The sequence below is a fragment of the Equus przewalskii genome, chromosome 5 (assembly GCF_037783145.1).
Source record: "Equus przewalskii isolate Varuska chromosome 5, EquPr2, whole genome shotgun sequence".
NCBI lineage: Eukaryota > Metazoa > Chordata > Mammalia > Perissodactyla > Equidae > Equus > Equus przewalskii.
The window spans coordinates 5,942,444-5,963,466 of NC_091835.1; the positions used below are offsets into that span (position 1 = coordinate 5,942,444).

At 47.0% G+C, this 21,023-nt stretch overlaps 1 protein-coding gene across 1 annotated transcript in view; it reads right to left on the reverse strand.

Annotated features, from left to right (window-relative positions):
• Window positions 1-21,023, reverse strand: part of MREG (melanoregulin) — a 55,542-nt gene that overhangs the window by 33,480 nt on the left and 1,039 nt on the right. Inside the window, exon 2 of the mRNA XM_070618235.1 lies at window positions 4,870-5,029. Within this exon, the coding sequence (XP_070474336.1) occupies window positions 4,870-5,029 (160 nt within the window). The remainder of the gene's footprint in view (window positions 1-4,869; window positions 5,030-21,023) is intronic.

Consider the following 21,023-nt stretch of genomic DNA (forward strand, 5'->3'; position numbering starts at 1 on the left):
TGGAACATCCCGTCTCCAAGCGCTGCAGCGATGTAGCCGGAACACGATCCATTCTTCCCTCTCTCCCACTTCCTCACAGCCTCCCACCGAACATTCCAGTCCACTCTGTTTTGTCCTTTCTTTTAGTACTAGGGATATGACAGGCTAAGTGTATAATCCAGACACTGCAAACAACCCCTAGGAAGGTCCGTTGCTATTTTCAACATTTTACAGCAACTGTTTACAACGCCTGGCAACACTCCACCGCAGGGAGCCCCGACACACGGGAAGAACAAGCCAACTGTACACCAGGAACATTTTATGTGTTTGCCTCTATAGTTTTAGAAAATAATAACATGTAGCTGTTCCCTGGGGTTCCGCAGAGTATGGTTTTCATGGGATCACTTGAGCCATACAAGCACCTGGTGTTCACACAGATCCTGCTGGTGTAGAAATACCGCCTTGCTCAGTGACAGAAAGGCAGGCACTCAACATCAGAACCACATACATTTCTGAGCAAGCAATTACTTAATAGCTTTAAAAACAAGCATAGAATTTCTATCACTACTTACACCCAATAAACATCACCTATTTTGAACCAAAATAGTAGTTCAAAGTGTTTATGAGAATGATTTGATTTTTAGCACTTATTTTCTTAATCAAAAATGTAAAGCCTTTTTTAGCAAAGTGAAAATGTTGAAAATGTTTCTGGACCATCAGAAGGGACACCAAAGACCATAAGTCAGAGAACACTGAAAAAAAGTGAACAAGAGACGGAAAGCAGCAAGACGAAACATCTTGAAGCTAATAAAATAGAAGCCCAGGGCAGGAGTCTTAACCAGCTGCACTTACTGTGGAAAAGCCTAACTTGGGAAAAGTGTGTTATGTTACAACCGGGAACACCTCCTGAACTGCGGTCACGACCCTCGGACCAAACCCAGCTCTCATCCCACCGATGGGAGAATGCCTTTCACATCACTGGCATCAGGTCACAGAAAGAGGCTGTGCAGACTTTGCTCGTGCACTTTGAAATCTACACTGAATCACAGCCACTATCTGTTCCTCTCTCACGAGTTCAATCATGGAGCTCATTATCAATATGTCTCTGCATTCACGGAGCCCAGAGTCAAACCCTGGCTCCACACTCTGGGCCGTGTGACCTTGGACAAGTTGCTTCAAAAAGAAATACTAACGGCACCCACTTCACTGAGTTGTTGCAAAGAGGACATAGTTAATATACGTAAAGTGGCTGAACAGTGCCTGGCACTGTTTTCATTATTATTAATAGCTTGGAGGACAAGATCGTTCCATATGATTAAATTATTTACACAAATTCGAAATAAATAAGGTGCACTGATATTCCATTAAGCATTATTAAGCTGCCCAGAACACAGCGTGTTATGTGAAGTATCTAACTAGTTTAATGAGAACGAACATGAAGATAATGACTTAGTGACATGATTTTGAGGCTGTTTCCTACCTCTTAGTCAAACACAAAGCATTTTATGGCATCATTCAAAGACAAGAGCAATAATTTTTCTAGTGCTTGGAGGTCTGCAAATGCACCGTTTCTTCTGCTAAAAGTCTGTTTTCCATCCGCTTTTGAAGGCTTGTGTAAATGAAGGCGGATTCTATTAGATTTAAATAATGTTCCTCTTTACAATTTCTGACACTGCGAGTCATTTTTCAGTTCACGCCTTTGCTTCATTTTCTGCTCTCCTATATGTCTTCTTTTCTGATTTTTTTTTCAGTTTGGGAAAACACTGCAAATTTAGCCTTAACTATTTATAGCCCTTTCTCCACCAGCTTCAGATTCAATAGAAGGCTATAGGTAGTACACACACTGTCTGGAAATTATTTTTCATTTTTCAGAGAATTCCAACTACGGACGTTCCTAGGTCTTTTGTGCTATTGTTACTTAAGGAAAAACAAAAGGTTCCGTTCTCCTTAATACCTTGCTTGAGCTTCTAAGTTGTATCGCAAAAAATATCTAGGGTTCCTTGTTCTTTAGTAGGTAGAATTAGTTTTTCTTTCAAAACTAAAATCCTCCGTTTTAGTAAAATTTGTACCAATTTTACCCTGTGTGAAAAAGAAAATAAGCAATATTAATAGAAATGGAACTTATTCAAACTTAAAACACTCCCCACCAGCTTCCTACTTCCACCTTTTAAACCAACGGTGAGCTCATCTTTCAATCATACTGGACAAAAGAACCATATTAATAAGTAGCAGTAGTCCTTATTATAAACGTTCCGTACATACCAGTGGAAACATATTTTGTTTAACTGACACATTTTTAAATGTGAGTTATCATTTAAAAATCTAGACATTTTAAAAGTAAATTTGGATTCTCAGCTTCTCCTAAAAATCCAAAGTTTTGGCGCTTCTGGATCCACACTCTCCACATGGCAAACGGCAAACAGCAATCTGGGGCTTAGCAGCTGCTCCCCTTAAACATAGCCTGGGCTTCCAGCCCTACTCAGTTCTGCGCCCTGAAGTGCTTTCCTAGGGTCCTCCAAGAAGGAGGCACTGTGACAATTCCAAGATCTTAAACTCACAGTCTCTCTGATCCAGCAATTCTCTTCCTGAAAAAACTATGGAAGTCATGAGTATCCACCACAGCACTGCTTCTAACAACAAAAAGCCTGAATCAACCCAAACATCAACAGAGGCCCGTGGAATAAATGATGGCAAATCCACACAGGAGAATGCTAGAGAGCCCCCAAAAGCCTAAGGTAACTCTAAGCATACTGAAATGGAAATATGTGCAAAGTATATTAAGCAGAAAAAAAGAAAGTGCAGAATGGTATGGAAGATATGATCCAATCTGTGGGGAAAATGAGTAGCTATATTAAGATATGCTTTTACATACATTTCAAATTTCTGGAAGAAAATATAAGAAATTTTTTTAACCCTGTATATATATTATGTATGTATTATATATGTACCTTAAAATATATTATATATATTTTATACTCCCCTTGTGTATATATATATTTTACACTTAAACGAAAAGGAAGCACCATGAACAGAAACATTTCAAATCATTTTACATATAATTATCATCACCACATCTTCAGATTATTTCTTCAGTTGTCTGTCTTGGTTACAGGGTCCTCTAGAGATAAGCCTGATGTGGTGTCCCAGGCAAGCAGGAGAGAGCCTTCTGGATGGCCCTTCGCTCAGGGCCACGGGCAGCAGGGAAGCGACACAGCGGCCATTTCAGAGCTTTGTGGCTCATGTAACCTCCTCTACTGTCTCTTTAGAAGAAAGACAAACAGGGCAGGGAAGCAGGAGTGCCACCAGGGCGAGCTGTCAGGCTCGGTCCAAACACCCCTTCAAGCCCTTGTACATGTGCAGGGCGCCGTGGAGTGAGGCGGGAGGTGGGCATATACCATACATTATTTCCCTATTGCTGTTACAGCTCTGGGAAGACTAAGGGAAGAAAAGAGAAGCCCTGGGTCTACTCTCACCAGCAGAAACCCTAACTGGTCAGCCCTAACAGTAGGAAAGGATTGGCTCTTCCATAAAGGGAAAGCAAGGTCACGCATTCCTGGCCACCTGCTCAGGAAGGGCAGCCAGGGCGGCTGTTCTTGGCTGGAGCCGGATTTGTGACGCGCTTCAAGTGTTACCAGTGGAGGGGGGGTATGACGCTGGGGTCTCGGGAAGCCAGGATGGCGTGGAGCACGGCCACTAGAGGGATGCGATGCCTCTGAGTTAAGCCCTGTGATGGATATTGAGCAGAAGCTGTCCTGTCAGCACTCCACACCTGAGAAAGGACACTCATCGAAGCCAGTGCAGGACTCTCCAAGGCACCCTACGCCCAGGCCTCAACCAGAGCCCACCTCTAACCCCGAGAGGCATCCAAGCCACATGAACAAACGGACCAGGGCACGTGGCGCTTCTCAAATGTATCACCTCCTGCTAAAGCATGTTTTTGGGAAAAAAAGTTAGCAATTAATTGCCAAAAATAAAGAAATCTAGATAAGGAACATGACTTCCCATGGCCCAGCCAACATACACACACACTCCAGGGCTTTTCTTCAGAGCGAGAGCCTGGGCTTTCAAGTATCCTTACTCTTCCCAATTCCAACAAGATACAAGGTAAAACCGGTGATCTCTGTTTAATAGAGGCCTCTACTCAGAACTCACTGAGGAACACAGGAGTTAGAAAAGCTTGCTTCTATTATTTGGAAAATGATACTCTAACACTGTAGTGCATCATATTATATGCATAGTACCATAATACTACTTTTGAAATAAAGGAGAAAATAAAACTCAATCCCCTTTGCTGTTTTCTCTTAACTTCCTAAGTCCTCTCCTTTTCAATATTCTAGCCTTCCCATACCAATGACTTTGGGCTGAGTCTACTAAGAGTGGTTTCAAGCCTTGTCACAAAAATCATCTCAAAGATGGCAGACAGGCTGCTGTCGGATCAACAGGACACTTTAAGATGCTATAAACAGAAAAAAAGAAGAATGAAACTAATTCAGGCCCCACTAATTCAGAATTAGTGATAACACAAAGTACCCTTGAACCCTAGTCTGAGTCTTCTAACTGTGGTTTGCCAAACAACTAGAGAGAACAGAGACGGACTGGTTAAGCTGTTTAAGAGGATCAACTAGCCTAAGCATCTTCAACAGCAGTGCCTTGCTGTTTCTGTATCACTGGAACTTGTGTCACTAAGGTAAGAAGTCAGTCATCTGTCCATCAAGCAGGTCTACCAGGACCAGCTATAATTAGCAACTATATGCTGCTGAAACATCTGCTCTCCACTTCCAACACCTCACCCTTCATTTTTTCCTTTGTTCCGAGTCAGTCTTCTCAGTCGTGGCTGAGTTTTACTGGACGTCATCACCTGCTCACAGCGAGATCCCAAAAGGTGCTCACCTCTGAATCTTTGGCCTGCTGATTACGAACGACTATCAAATTGTACAGGACTCTGTCGTCGTCCGCCTCTGTGTGGGACACATCGCGAGGCGTGCTCCACAGATTCTGCTCATCATCCCTCGCCAACGTTGCTCCAAATGAGGAATACGGACTGTTATCACTATGGTACAAAACAGAGAGGAATAAGGGTTTTGCAATATATAGAACATACTATATGTAATATATACTTCATATGTATGTAACACACAACATAAATAAAATGTGTATACATTTTATATATTATGTAACATACAATGTAATATATAAATATATATATTTCTAACAAAAAAGTCTGAATCGTCTTTAATAATTAAGCACACATAACACAATAGAATAAAAAAATCACTTTAAAAGCAGCAGAGAGCAGATGTAACCAGACACCTGGGTAGAAGTAATTTTGCTATGTTAAATATGAATTTCTGCACTGAGTACTCGGCCGCTAAAACAAAAACGGGAATCCAACAGGGAAGAGAACTCTCATGTGACTAAAAGAAGAAAACAATTCATGTGAAGAGACGAACTTTCTACTGGCTCTGAATTCAAGGGAGCACAGTAAATTTAGACTACCACGGTATGCAATATCTACCTAATTCCTTAGAACAAGAAAATTAAGTAGTAAGCACGCATGGGCAAATACTGTCCATAAACAGTGCGGGATGTTGAGTGCCCATTTTGCACGTCTGTTTTACGATCTACCCTTTGTCAGGCGGTATGCAGCCCGGGCTCCTGGAGACAAGTGGCAGAGCGTCTATCCAGGACGTGCTCGTACACAGCCCCAGTGAACTTCCATGGGATCGACAGGTGGGGTCATGCTGGGCTATTCCCTTCATCTAGTAATATGTGTGAAGCACCGACTCCACGCTAATCACGGGGCTCAATAAAATGGTGAGCAACACAGACATGGTTCCTGTCCTTGGACCGCACTACAGTCAAGGGAAGGAAACCATTAATGAATGATCACGTGACTGTATGATTAAAAACTGACAGCGCTATAAAGGCGGAGTTTAGGGAGCCGAGAGAGCTAGTGGGGGTGGGTGTCAGGTAGGCATCCTGAAGCAGGCAGGCTTGAGCTTTAAGGTGAAAGATAAGAACAGAGTTCCAGGCAAAGGAAACATATTCAAAGGCCCTGGGGTGAGAGGAAGCAAAGCTTATGCATTAGAAGAAAGGGGACATTTCCTCAGGAGGTAGCTGGGGCTAGATATGTATCAGTTTGTATTCACGTTTTCTAACATTCTTTAGAAACGTGGTCTTTATTCCTAAGAGCAAGGTAAGATGCGGAAAGGTTTGAAGCAGGGCAGTGATGTGACATGAACAGTATTGCATCTTTAAAGATCCCTCTGGCTAAAGTGTGGAGAACCCTTTAAAGGGGTCAAGAGTGAACGTGGGAGGTTCAGTAGGACACTGTTGAGGTCACTCAGGCAGACCTGGTAGCTATCAGGATCAGAGTGACGGTGTGCAGCTGAAGGAAAGCGCACTGTCCAGGAGTCTGCAGAAGGCAGATGCTCTCCGGTGTTCCACTGGGATGGGCGGGATGACTTTCCCCAAGGCAGAGGCAGGATGCCCATGGCCAGGGGTGGCACACAGCCCTGCAGGGGTGGCAGGATAGCCGATGAGGATAGGCAGAAGACGCCCAGACGAGCAGACAGCACCTGGGCAGGAGGGAGACGGCAAAGGCCAGGCGGCTGAAGGGAAATGCTAAGGTTTAAACCAACATGAGATACTCAGAGGTGGCGCTCAGGAAATCTTGCAACAGGAAGCAAGTCCCAGTCACCAAACTGGGGTTCAGCAGCAGGGACCCTCACAGCACACGAGGCGCTCCGCCGCTTGAGTGATAGGACTCAGACTTGGGAGCCAACACTAGTGACACTGGGCAGGAGGGATGGGACCTGGAAGCAAGGCGGGCAGCCGGTCAGCCACCTGACGCAGGCAGAGGGCTGAGCGACTGGGTGCTGAACAGGGCTCCTCAAGGCCCCGAGCTGCAGCTCAGAAGTGTGGGGTCGGGGGCTGGACAGAGCGATCAGGGCAGAGGGGAAAGGAGCAACTTACGGGGAACCAGACGCAGCTCAGCCGCCCTGTCCTCAGACTGCTCTGTGTCCACTTGGGCTGTCTGACACTACAAAGGCTGAAAAACACGGAGCCCGTGGCCCGGCTCTTCCTAAGAACGATGTGCCGATGACAGGGGAGGCAAATGACACCTCTGCCCTGCCCACAAGGGCTTTAACCAGCATGTCATTCATTCATGCATTCACTCATTCGTTTATTCAACAAATGTGGAATGGACAAGTGCTGTATATTGGTCCTGGGCTGGGTGCTTTGGGGACTCTAAAATAAATAGGACAGTGCCCCTGCCCTGCATGTGCCTATACAGTAGTCCCCCCTTATCCGCGTCTCAGTTACCTGCGGTCAACCGCAGTCCAGAAGCTGCTGGTCGTCCTCCTGACGTACCATCAGGAGGTCAACAGCAGCCCAACAGTACGTCACAACGCCCATGTCATTGCCCTCACTTCACCTCATCACATGAGTACCGTATTGTCTCACATCATTGCAAGAAGAAGGGGGAGTACGGTACATAGGATACTTTGAGAGAAAGAGACCACATTCCCATAACTTTTATTATTGTAATAATTGTTCTATTTTATTATTAGTTATTGTTGCTAATCTCTTACTGCGCCTAATTTTTAAACTTGATCATAGGTATGTGTGTATAGGAAAAAACATAGTATCTGTAGGGGACGCCTTTAAGTGGGACAGCACGGAGGAAGCCGAGGTTGACCTGTTAGCCTGCAGGACATGCAGAGAGAGGTCAGGATGTGGGCTTAGGGGCCAGGACAGAGCTGGAGGGCTAGACGTGGGGGAGACGCACATACATCTCCACCACCGTGAAGGCCATGGGATCAGAGGAGAGGTCTGGAAGCAGGGAGTGAGGGAAGACCTTGGGGAACAGCCTGACCGGAGGAGCAGGGGTGGACGGACCCTGGAGAAAGCAGGTGAGAGCCAAGGAAGAGAGGACGTAGGGATGAAGAGGAATGCCCAAGAGCAGGCAGACACAGGAGAGGCGTCCACAACGTGAAGGGTATTGACTCCAATTTCTTTTTGCCTAAACAGATTTTGCGGCCAATGATAACCCACGACTCCATGATACAGTGCTCGACCCAGGGGCTTCCCCGGTCCATCCCTCAAGTTACGCAACCACCTGAGGTGGAAAGGGTGGACGACGCCATCCCACTTTGCACACCGGGAAGAGACTATGGAGTTGCTGGCCTTCTCCCAGGTCAGGCAGCCAGCTGACGGTCCTCCCAGCAGGAGATCCCCAAGGGGGCATCTCCAAGTAGCCACGTATCATAAGACTTGATATCCCAATGCTGGGACGGGAATGCCCCCACAAATGTAGCAAGTCAGATCACACTACACATGTGACATGTTCCCTGTACAAACCGGCAAATCCCCCTGGGGCTTCTCAAGGCATCCAGACCCGGTGCACAGCTTTCACCAGGGACTGGGACCACCGCCCAGGGACGCCACAGTAGGTGTACCTCTCAGACAATGGAACTCCAGTACTTTCCGGAAACCGGTCTTTTATTTTCCCTCAGTTTGTTTCATTTGTAAAAGATCTGCCTCTTCAACAAGTTGGTAAGTCCCTCCAGGGCAGGGATTGCAGCCAGTATTTCTTCCACACCCAGGCCGCCCAGCAGGTCGGGCACCGGGCGGCTGCTTTCCAAGTCCTTGCTGAACGGAGGCACGTGAGCTGAGACTCCAGTGTGTGAAAGGAGTCCCAGACACAACTCACTGTTACTACTTTCTAAAAACTTCCCTAGGCAGGAGGGTTCGAAATCAGCCGATATCAACCTGAATCATCAGTGTAACATTTGACATGAATAATCGAGCCACTTTGTGCTTAAGGACCCACGATTTCTTTGCACGTTTTGAGATGATGATGACATCTGCCTCCCTGGTCACCAGTCCCTCCTACCCTCTCACCACCTCTCTCTCTCCCCCTCGCCCTGTCTTCTCTCTCTCTCTCTCTCCCTAGCAGACACACACACACGCACACACACACACACACACACACGAACATGCATGACTCCAGCCAACATAAAACACTAGCCACTCGTCACTCATCCACAGACTCAAGTGATGCTCCATGGGAGAGTCGACATGGGCCTTGTTAGAGGTGCTGATGTCTCCAGACGGGTGGTGCCCCCCCCCACACATAGCCCACCCTAATGAGGAGCAGTGTCCCCAGTGTCCCAGGAGCCTCAGCCTCTGCCTAGTCACTGACACCCGGGGGACAAGAAGAGACAGGGAAGAGAACCTAGAACACCAGCCTCTGGGTGAGCAACGACCCTCACCAGTTCCGTTTGCCTGCGAGCTCCTCGCCTCCTCAGCTTGGACCCGGCCTGCTCATCTCTGCAGAGCAGCAGCCTCCCCTCGGGTCCACGGTCTTCCTTGAGCTGGACCTCACTCTGCCACGTTCTTCCTATTCATTAGAATTACAAGTCAGGTTTCTCTGGGGCATAGGAAAGGTGGAGTTCTAAATAAACCATTAAATTAATAATATTACCAAAATTCTGGTGCAGGTGAAAGTGAATGAGGGTGTGAGCTCATTCAGAAGCATCTGTCAGCCCAGCCTGGCCCACCGGATCCTGGTTCTGTGCTCTGGCAGCCTGGTCCCTGCTCCTTTCATCCCGCACCACCTCCCAGTCAAGGCTTCAACCTATTTTGTTTTAAAACTCTGAGCACTTAGGGTGGAGAGACCAGAACAAAGAGCCTCAAGCAAACGACTAACCAAGCAGCCTGGGAACCTCTGTGCCGCCGAGAGACAGTGGAGGACTCTGGGCTGTGTAAAAAGAATTCAGGGCAAGGCCCTGGGCGGAGGTGGGGGGGGTGCGGCCCAAGAAGCCCAGGGAGAACAGAAGGCTGTGGGGAGGGGGCACTGAATCAGGAGCTTCACTTTCTCTCCTTCCCCCACATAATGATTTCTAGAAGGTTCTGCAGAAAGCAAGAGCGGCTGTTCGCTCCTGGCCACCATCTGCTGACGATAAATATTTTATTAACCGCAGGCATTTGAGAAGTGGCTCTGAAGTTACATACAAAGCAGACCCTGCTTTTACTCCCAAAAGGTGGGATGAGGAAGGTGTCAGATTCCACCCTCCATCCCACCTGAGGCACAAGGCCGGCTCCCTGGGGAGTCTTCTCTGTCAGTAGGATCCAGAGCTAAAAGGAGACCTGGCTTAGAGACACTGGCCTCTGGCCTGCGGGCGGCCGTGCGAAGTGCTGGTCAGCTTTAAAGCTGCTCACAAGAGCTTCCCATGAGTCCTGGCCACCAACAAGGACCGGGTGGGAAAAACTTCAGAAAGCCCCGCAAAATACCCCGCACACAGGCTGGCTGCGGACACCAGCCGTTCCAGTGACTCACTGCTCTCCCCACACAGGCCGGCGTCGGCGATCCCTGGTTTAAGACTGAAGTCTGAAGACAGCGAAGAGATCAGATCTCCGGGTAACAGCAACCAGAGGTCTCAAAGACAGACCTCAAAAGGCTGTCTGGTGCCACTCCTCACTCCCTAAGGCTCCCGTCTGACGTCCCCTAGGAACTGGCCTGCCTACTGGCCCCTGGCTTCCAGGTCCGTCCCTTCCTCCCTCCATGGAAACCTCCCGGTGAGGGAGCAGGTGCATCTAAGATCCCCACTCTGTCCTTCTTTTCCTCCCTCCCTCCTGCCTCTACATGTCTCTCTCCCCGTCCCCCACCCCCTTTCCATGCTTCCTTCCTTCCCAGACAAACACCCTGGCTCCTTTCTCTTACCAAGTTGATCCAATGCTTCAACATCATTTAACCCCAGTTTAAACATGGTTCCGCAGCTCCTGGAGCTTTCTCAGCATCTAACCACCTAGGCTCCCGCCTGCCTTCAGCAGCACAGGTATGGCCTGCCTCAACGTGCGGGAGAAAAACGCCGTGCCCCGCTTCTTGGGCACCGCGCTCCAATGGGCTCCCACCCTTCACATCTTCCACTCCCACGGCTGAACCAGCCTGTACTTCCTACATTGCTTTAAGCGCCTACAGGCTTGAAGATGGTCCTGACGAGGACCCTGTGAAGCAGGCAGGGGAAGCGTTATTTTCACTTTTTCCAGCTGAGGAATTGCTGGGGCTTCAGTCAGTCCTGGGTCTCTTCTCTGCTTACACTCACTCCTGCTCACTTCACCCGGTCTCGTGGCTTTACATACGAGCTCCACGAGGAAGAGCCCAAGATCCATTATGGTACCCAGCTCAGACGTCTCTCCCAGTCCCAGACTCCTACAGCACCTGCCTTCTTCCCATCTCCACGTGATGTCTAACAGACAGCTCAAGCTCAACACGGTCAAAACCAAGCACCTGATCTTCCCCCCAAACCTCCCCACCAGCAGTCTCCCCACTCAGATGACGGAAACTCCATCTCTCCCATTGCAAAGGGCAAAACCCTTCAAGTCGTCTTTGGCTCTTTCATCCCCTCCAACCAACCCATCACAAAATCCTGTTGGCTCTGTGTTCAAAAATGTCCACCTCTTCCACTTCCACCGGGCCAGGGCAGCTTACTTCTTGCATAAGAATTCCTATAGGCCTGTGTTTCACTGACTTAACCTCTCGTACCACTGCCTCCACGAATTCTATTCTTAACAGGACAGCCAAGGGATCCTTTTAATATGTGAACCCACCAGTCACACCCCATCTCAGGGCCCTTGAACTGGCCAATTCTTCTACGTGTAATGCTTCCCTCAGATATCCACTGGCCTCCCTCCCTCCCCTCCTTGGAACCTTTGTTTCAACATCACCTCGTCAGTGAGGCCCACCCTGACCAATCTATTACAAATTGCAAGCATGCTCCCCTGCCCATGCTCTGCCTTCTCCTTTTCCCTCACTCTTATTTATCTTTTAATTTACTCATTATGGTTACTGTTTATTGTGGGTCCTCCCTCACGACAGAATAGAGAATGAAAGCCCCACGAAGACAGGATCTGCATCTATTTTGCTCAGAGATGTATCTCGGGCGATTAGAAGGGGTCCTGGCACTTAGGAGATGCTCAATGAATATTTGCTCAACGAATGGGCTGCTGCTGCCCCAGTTCACAGGCTCCGAATGGTAGAAAGGGGACCGGAATCCGTGTCCCAGACTCAGACAGACCCCTAACATTTCTGAGCTGTTTAAATGTGTGAAGGTTGGGCTCACAGTCTTGTGGGAGGAAGCAGACGACAAGCACGTTACGTCGGGTGGTGATCAGGGCTCTGACGGAACACATGTGAACAAGGGACGTGAGGGGTGGGGTACTGTTAATGAGCGTGGTCAGGAGGAACATTCTAAGCCAGAGACTTTGAGCAGAGACCTGGATAAGGGGAGGAGTTACCCACACAGGTAAGTGGAGGAAGGACACCCCAGGGAGGGAGGGCAGGAGCGGGAAGGCCGGGAGGCAGGGTATGCTGGATGGATCTGTGGACTCCGGGGAGCCCAGCATGGCCGAAGAATGAACAAGTTCACCTCATGTGCTGACTTTCAAATCTAAAACGTACATAATGGCCCCAAGGTGGAAACCACCCAAAAGTCCACCAACAGTAGAATGGGTTAAAAAAATGTAATACACTATAATAAAGCCATGAGAACTAACTACACACAACTTGGATGGACCTCACAAAGTGAGAACACACACAGTTTGATTCCATTTACAGAAAGCAAAACCGAAGTGCATTTTTAAGGCACATAAATACATAGGTGGTAAAGCCATTCCAAAAAAGGCAAGAAAGTGACTATCACGAAAGTCTAGATACCATCAGGGGTAGGGACACGGGGCTGGAACAGCCACGTCCTAGCCCGGGAGGTGGTTTCAGCAGCATCCACTCTACAGTAGTTCTTGATACTGTACATATTTTTGTATGTTTTTAGTCTCTAAACATCACATACACAAACACAAATTTTTAAAAGTTAAGAAAAAAATAAATGAGACGCAATTCAGTCAGCTATCACCTTTCGGGCAGTCCAGGGGTTCTTGAGAGGCACGCTGTCTCACCAAAATGATTTCCTTCAAAAAAGCACACGAGAGGAGAGCACGCAGTTTCTAACCGGCACAAAACAAATACTTATCAACCAGACTAAAGAGGACTTCAACCGCTAACAGGAGAAACTATTTGACCCAAGACTGAAGCAGAATTTACCTTTCCTACAAAAGTATAGTGATAAGGTCACTTCAAGATATCTAGAAAACAAAAAGTTCCAGGAAACCTAGATCACATGATGTCTAAGAGAAATTTCATCTTCTGGGGAATTACCAGTGTCACTAAGAGTGACGAATGCAAGTGCCCAAAGAGGAAGAGGGATGCTGTGGGTTGCCTGGAAAGAGATCTTTACAAGTCATCCTTACATGACTTTTGAGTGGCTGACTTCTTGGTAAAGGCTCTATCTCGTACTGAGTGGACCTGAGGCCCTGTTCTGGAACTGCACTCAGGTCCCTCTCTCTCTCTCCTCTGTCTTTCAAGAAGGTTCAAGGACAAGCCTTGGAACGGATTCTCCGAGCCAGGACACCCTCCTGCAGAAGGAGTCCTGTGCACCTCTGCAGGCACTTCCGATGAATCACCGTCTGGCCCAGGGCCGCAGGCTGTGTAACCCGCAGGTTCTGCAGGAAGCCATGGGTGAGTTGTGTCGGCTCAGGCATCCAGCAGCATACGATGGGAAAAGAGTCAGGCCATCTGGGCGCCAGTCTGAGAGATCTCACCGGCACCAACACATTAGCCAACATTTTTGCCAAGCCCTTCCAAGGACAGCAGATAATTCGATCAGCTCAGAGGTCATGTGAGTCCACGTTGTGAAATGAAAAACTCTACCCATGGAAAACATACTGTCATTCTAGAGTTGATGGCGATGCCCTTTCAAATGTTTTAAACCCACCACCCGCCTTAATACAGAAGAATGGACCCAGTGACTCTGGGCCCCAGGCCATAACAATTCAGAGCAAATCTCATACTTCAAACGCAATTTCTAGCATACACCGCCGAAGCAGACCCCTGTGCATGCAGGGGCCTCTGCTCGTCCACAGCGCTGGAATACAACAGGATTCAGACCCCAGCTCGGCCACAGGTGCCCTGAGCAAGGTGCTGAAGTTCTTGTGCCTCAGTTTCCTCAACTGTCAAGTGGATTACAGATGTACCTGCAGTCGAACCACATTATTCCTAGATTCCGTATCTGCAAGTTCACCAACTCGTTAAAATTTATCTGTAATCCCAAAATCAACCCTCGGGGTGCTTCCACAGGGCCCGAGGCTGAGCGCCCCGCAGATATCCAACAAGGTGACAGCCGCCCTCTTGTTCTGCTCTCCTACTGTACGCAACGGTCCTGTCGCAGTCTATTTAGTGCCGCATTTCACATTTTTGTGCTTTTTGTTGATTTTGCTGCTTATGGCCCATAAGCACAGTACTGAAGCACTGAAACCTGTGTGTTAGACAGGTGTCGTTCAGGCACCCGTTGCAGTGCTGTTGACTGTGAGCTCAATGTTAACCAATCAACAACATATATTACATACAGGGTTCTAACCCGCTGCTCTTCACAGGGTTTTATTGGCCAATTTCTTTCGAAGTGGGTGGCCAGGTCCTTCTTCCTAGTCTGTCTTGTCTGGAAGCTCTGCTAAAACCTGTCCACCATGGTGACCCTGCTGGTATTTGAAATCCTGGTGGCGTAGCTTTCAGCATCACAGCAACACGCAGCTGCTACAGTGCGACAACCAACAGACGAGTGGTGTGGTTCCCTGACCATGAAATAAACCAGAGTGTGTGGGTGAGAGTGCGGAATCCTAACCACTAGCCCACCAGGGCTGGCTCCTGTAAGCACAAGTGCTCTATACAGGATCAGGAGAGCTGGGGCAGGCAAGGCACACATCACAACTTCAGACTCACCCTCTTCTGCACGCTGGAGCAGAATGATTCAAACTGAACCATTTCTTTACGGTCAGGGAAATTCAATTCTGTGGCTAACACTCACAGGCCTCAATCAATGCCATCTCAGAACGGCCCCTCATTGTGGGCATAAAACAATCCTTAAGAGCAAACTAAGGTTTTCTTTTATTTTTCCCCAATGGGAATTCCAGGCGCTGTAGAAAAATGAAACACGGAGGTCTGCTCGCCGTTCACTGCCCACAGATCTGTGCACAAATCCCGTTGTCATGAATGGAGGTGCAGGTGGGCACTGAGTGGAGCAGGGAGCAAAACAGACATGGAAGCTCATTATGAGGTTCACTTAGAGGGCTTAAGAGAGAGCCACGAATAAAACCAGAGCTGTGGTCATTAACTCTCTTTCTTCTTTTGCTTTCAAACAACCGGAGAGTTGTGGTCTTATCAGTTATTAACAGCCAATAAAAATGAGAGACTAAGAATTATACTTTCCCGGAAAAGTTCAAAGAGAGCCTCGTGAAGACACTTTAGTGTGTGACGTTCACACTGCACTTCTTTCACGGTCCATTCTAGCCTCTTCCAGGCCTCTGACGTCTGCACTGGATGTCATACGGCAGCTGCCTCTACGGTGCCAGGGGACCTGGGCATCTCTCTGCTTAAAGGTGACTGCAGCCGTGCCTCCAGGATCATATAATGTCAGGGGCCACAATTCATGCTCAGGTGGATTTTTATATGGCCAGAGCATGCTTTTATCACTGATGGAGGAAAGCCATGCTATAAAAGTGAAATAAAAAACCAGTGCTTGAGCTTTTACATTTTCCCAAAAGTACCCTGTAGAGGGTTGAATATGTTCCCCCCCAAAAATATGTCCAAGTCTTAGTCCCCAGTTCCTGGGAATGTGACTTTATTGGAAATTAGGGGATTTACAAATGTAATTAAACTTAGTCCTGAGGTGAGACCATCCTGGATTTAGGGCGGATTCCAAATCCAATGACTAGAATTCTTATAAGAGAAAAGAGAAGGATATTTGAGACACAGGAGGAGAGACACGTGGAAGAAGACAGGCAAAGACGGGAGTGGTGTTGCCACAAGCCAAGAACACCAGGAGCCGCCAGAAGCTGGAAGCAGCAAGGAATGTGTCTCCCCAGAGTCTAATGAGGGAGCACGGTCCTGCCAACCCGCTGACTTCAGACTTCTGGCTTCCAGAACTGTGAAAGAATAAATTTCTGCTACCAAGTTTGTCATAATTTGTTGCGGCAGCCTAGGAAACTAATAATCACACATACCCCAAATGTTTCTTTTAATGAGTAACACGAAATCTTGAACCAAAAAGTCATTCACTATTTTACATATGATCAATGATCTAGCCATTTCCAAACGATCCATTTCATTATTATCCTGTCCTCAAGGCACGTTTTTTGCGGTTGTTTTGATCACTATTTACTCTACATTGGAAAGGCAGCCAGTGCAGGGAAGAAATGGCATGCAGAACCTCAAACCTCACAGAGACGATGGACAAGATGAATGTGACAGGACTCAGTCCTAAAATTGAAGGGAAGGTGAGAAAACAGTGATATTGAACAAAACCTCTGGCTTGCTTTGGGGCTGAAGCCTGTGTTAAGGTCAGGCCATGTGTCGCTTCTCCAGGCCCAGACTTGTCTAAGCTTCCTGGCGTTAGAAATGGCTACTCATCTCCTGGCTGCTGAAGCAGCCCTGGGCAGCTGAAGAGTCTGACAAATGGGCATGATTCACGTTCCTGGGCCTCCGGCTCCTTCCAGCACTACAGACACCTCCTGCCCCTGGATTCCACGTCAAGCAGAATTTCAGCTGACACAAGCCCACAGAAAGAGGACAATCTGGGTCAAGTCTGGAACAGCCCTCCAAGATGGCACATTAAAACCTTACCTTTCATTTTACAGGAGAAAAAACTATGGTTCAAGGAAGTTAAGACACTTCTCCAAAATCTCACAGCTGGTTAGCAGCTGGTACTCAGGACTCAGGTCTCCGGACTCCCGCTGGGCTGGTTCATAGGGCCAGGCTGCGTCCACATCCAGGCAGAAGAATCACACGAAATGAAGGACAGGAAGAGGAAAGGAGCAGGAGGCCATGATGGGCAGGAGTGAGGGCTGGTGATGTCCACCAGTTCCTAGTACGTAGATAAGTGACTTTTTGAAAATATTTGGTAGTTTTCTGAATTTTCTACAACGCAAGGCGTGGACTTTGAAGTCAGACAGACATAGATTCGCTTTCTGGCTCTCTGACTTATCAACTGTGATTGTGAATTAATTCTTTAAACTCTCTAATCCCTAGGTTCCTCATCTATAAAATGGGACAAACAACACCTATCTCATTTGGTCAGAGCGACAATTAAATGACAGAATGCATGTAGAGAAATCTCACTTCTGCCGTATACCCCATTCCTATAAAGTCAATAACACTAAACAGACGCAATGTAGAGGTCACCTTCGGAGATGGGAGGGGGCGCATTCATGGAGGGATATGTGGGGCTTAATTGTTAACGTTGTTATTAATGTTTTCTCTCTTGCTAATGTTTTCCTAGGTGGGTGCTGGGGATATGGGTGTTTGCTCCGTCATTTTTCATAACATTTTGTTTTAAACTCTTTTTTTAAGTTTACACATAGAAAGAACAATAAATGAACAGCTATTATTATACTTTTTATTAATCAGCAAGTATTTGTTCAGTTCTTACTCCATGTCGAGCACTGCGCTGGGCACAACAGGGATACTGAGGGGTGGCAGATTTGGTGCCTCCAGTCTAGATCAGCACCTCTGATGGGAGGGGTTAGCGCAACCGCCTTCTTACTGCAACCCCAGGCAGAAGGCCGTGAGGGACCCGAGGAGGAAAGGGGAAGAAAAGAGACTCCACAACTGCCTGGGAGACTTTCGGTAGCAACTGAAATGGGCCTTAAAAACTGAGTAGCATCTTAGGGAAGTAGGGAAAACAAAAAGATGTCTAGCTGACAGTAATGGCAAAGACACCAGGAGAGGAAGCAGCACCACAGACTGACCACAGCAGACACAGAGGATGCAGAATCAGACAAGCCAGGGACAGAGGGCATGCGAAAGGAGGCACGGACGGGCGGCGCAGAAGTATTCTGTGTACACCGAGAAAAGAACACCAGATTGCTTTCTCTTGTAGCTTTCAAGAGAGCAACTTTCATGTAATCACACAAGAGGCAGAAATCAGATTTCACAGTGAGTGGGTGGTGAAGAGGGAAGTGGCGGGCATAGCTGACTACTCTTTAAAGTCATTTGTGCCCGACACACAGGAAGCAGAGGATATAGCTGAAGGGCAAGGCAGTATCAGGATGAATTTTCAGTCAGGGGAGGCCTCTGCATATTTCTAGAGAAAGGAGAAAGAAAGAACTAGTGGGACAGAGAGAAATACAGATGCAAACCAGACAAGAGACAGGCATGCCCTTCAGGTCCAGGGGTCCAGGAAAAGCAAAAGGAGCAAGGACAAAAACATGGGTGGCATCGGCAGATGGCGAATGAGATGGGACCAAGAGTTGTCTTTCATGAACTAACAAGAATCCTGGTGCATTTTGGAAAAAGACTGGAGCTGACCATGCACACAAATAACAAACATCGTTCATCTCTGACCACACCTCTTGCAGGCACCGTTACCTTGGGGCGTGAAATAAAACCTGAAACCCATTGTTTTAATGACAGAGCAAAGGATGTGGTTGGGAGAGAGGGGTGTCTGTACAAAATCTTGTTTTATAAATGAAAATAAATAAGATGACATGAAGAATGAAGTTCTCAATAAACTAAAAATTAAGACCACCTGGCCACATGATTCCACCACATCAAGATTTCAAACAAGCCACTGTGGGAAACAGTCCAGCAGTTTCTCCAAAAGTTGAATGGAGAATTACGGTCTAACCCAGCAACGCCACTCCTACGTATATACCCGAGAGAATAGAAAACATATGCCCACCCAACACCTTATACACCAATGTTCACAGCAGCATTACTTAGAAGAGCCAAAAAGTAAACACCACCCAAATGCCCATCAATAAAATGTAATTTATCCACACAATGGAATATTATTCAACTGTAGAAAGGAATGACGTGCTGATACACGCTACAACATGCTGAAAGTTGAAAACATCACGCTCAGTGAAAGCAGCCAGATGCAAAAGGCCACGTATCTTATGATTCTATACATACAAAAGGTCAAGAACAGGCAAATCTGTAAAGATAGAATGTAGATTACTGGTTGTCTGGGGAGTTGGGGGCGGGGCGGCAAGTGAAAGCTAATGAGTATGGTGTTTCTTTTTGGAGTGATGAAAATGTTCTGAATTAGATAGTGGTGACAACTGCACACTTTGTAAATATCCTAAAAACCACTGAACGTCGCATTTAAACAACAAAAAAAGATTTCAAACTAGACCTTCCGATGCGTAGGAAAGAACACGCAGGCACCCATACGCACACACATCACTGCTCCACACATCCATTATAAGCTGCTCTTCCCAAATATTGTTATATTGAAACGATACCAGAATGACACCAAACCACAAAAGACCAGTCCACTCATATTCACATGCTCAGAAGAATAACAACGATAATTAATAAGAACTAACGTTTATTGGGTATTTACTGTGCGTCAGACTATACCAAGCACTTTACATGGATTAGTTCATTTCATTTCTCATGGCAACCCTTTGAGGTGCACACTATGATCACCCCAATTTACAGATAAGGAAATTAAGGCACAAATCAGTTTCGTAACTTGTGCCAGGTGACCCAGTCAGGGTTTAAACCCAGGCAGTCTGACTCAGGAGCACTATCCTCTTCTGCCCCAACCAACAGTCTTCCTAAAATCACTTGCAAAATTCACTGCCTTACAGTGTAAACCAAGGCTAGAGAGGGTCGAGATTTTAAAACAATCAGAACTATTAACTCAAATAGCAGTCCCAGACAGAAAATTAGAAAGGCCCCAGGCTCTGAGAATGAGACCAAGCTGACGGCTGTATTTCATGACACCAGGAAGGCAGACAAGTGGAGTGTACAACCCAAGCGTGAAATTCTAGACTGTTACCAGCTACTCTTCAGACTGGGGGTAGATTACCGGCTTCTGCCTGCCCACAATAATATAACAATCTAAGTGGGAGCACCATGGCAAGAGCAGGCAAAAACATTGTGTATTGTGTATATGACTGTTTATGTGTACAAAACAACATGGCATACATGTTTACATACATGTGGGCTCACTAAGCAGTGAAGGACAGATGCTAAGTTCGAAGTCCTAAGTCACAGGAGAGAGAGATGAATAAGTAGGTAAAGATAATTAGCCGGGGCCGGCCCAGTGGTGCAGCGGTTAAGAGCACACGTTCCGCTTCGGCCGCCGGGCATTCGCATGTTCGGATCCCGGGTGCGGACACTTCTTGCCATGCTGTGGTAGGCATCCCACATATAAAGTAGAGGAAGATGGGCACGGATGTTAGCTCAGGGCCAGTCTTCCTTAGCAAAAAGAGAAGGATTGGCAGCGGATGTTAGCTCAGGGCTAATCTTCCTCCAAAAAAAAAATAAAATAAAGGTAATTAGTAATTAAAGAAGACTGCTGGAGGGGCCTTGAGAACTAGCATTTAGGAAGGGGCAGGTCACTACTTGAGGCAAGCTTGGAGGGAACAGGAAGGTTGGCTTGTTCCTGGAGCAGCAAGGATGCCTGTCTGATTAAATCAAGGAGTGTACAGCGTTTAATGTGCTGGAAATCAGAGTGGACAGGCAGGAAGGGGTTATGTAAGATCACAAAAGTCAAGGGCAGTGTCTGGACCTGATAAAGTAAGAAAAGGTAAATCATGCTTTAAGAAAAGTCATGAAAGCTTCACCATTTTAGTTGCATACTTCGTAAGAAAGAAACACTGGCTTTGGCAGTGCCTTTCCCAACCCCGGAATTCGACCTCCTGTGCTGTTTCTGAGTTATTTTGAATATTCTGTTTCTGTCCTATCTACCCCCCAAGGCACAACCTAGTGGAACCTTCATTTCAGCAGAGTTAAGATATAACATAACTGCTTACAATCACAGCCCTGAACAAAACTGTGTTGTACCATCCCTCCACAGAGCCACTTAGCACATTGCTAATGGGCTTTAAATTTCCTCACACTTCACATCCTCACCCATAATGAATCAACATCCTACTGAACAGGCTGCCCTTGGGTAAAATATGCATTTTTTAATGTGAAA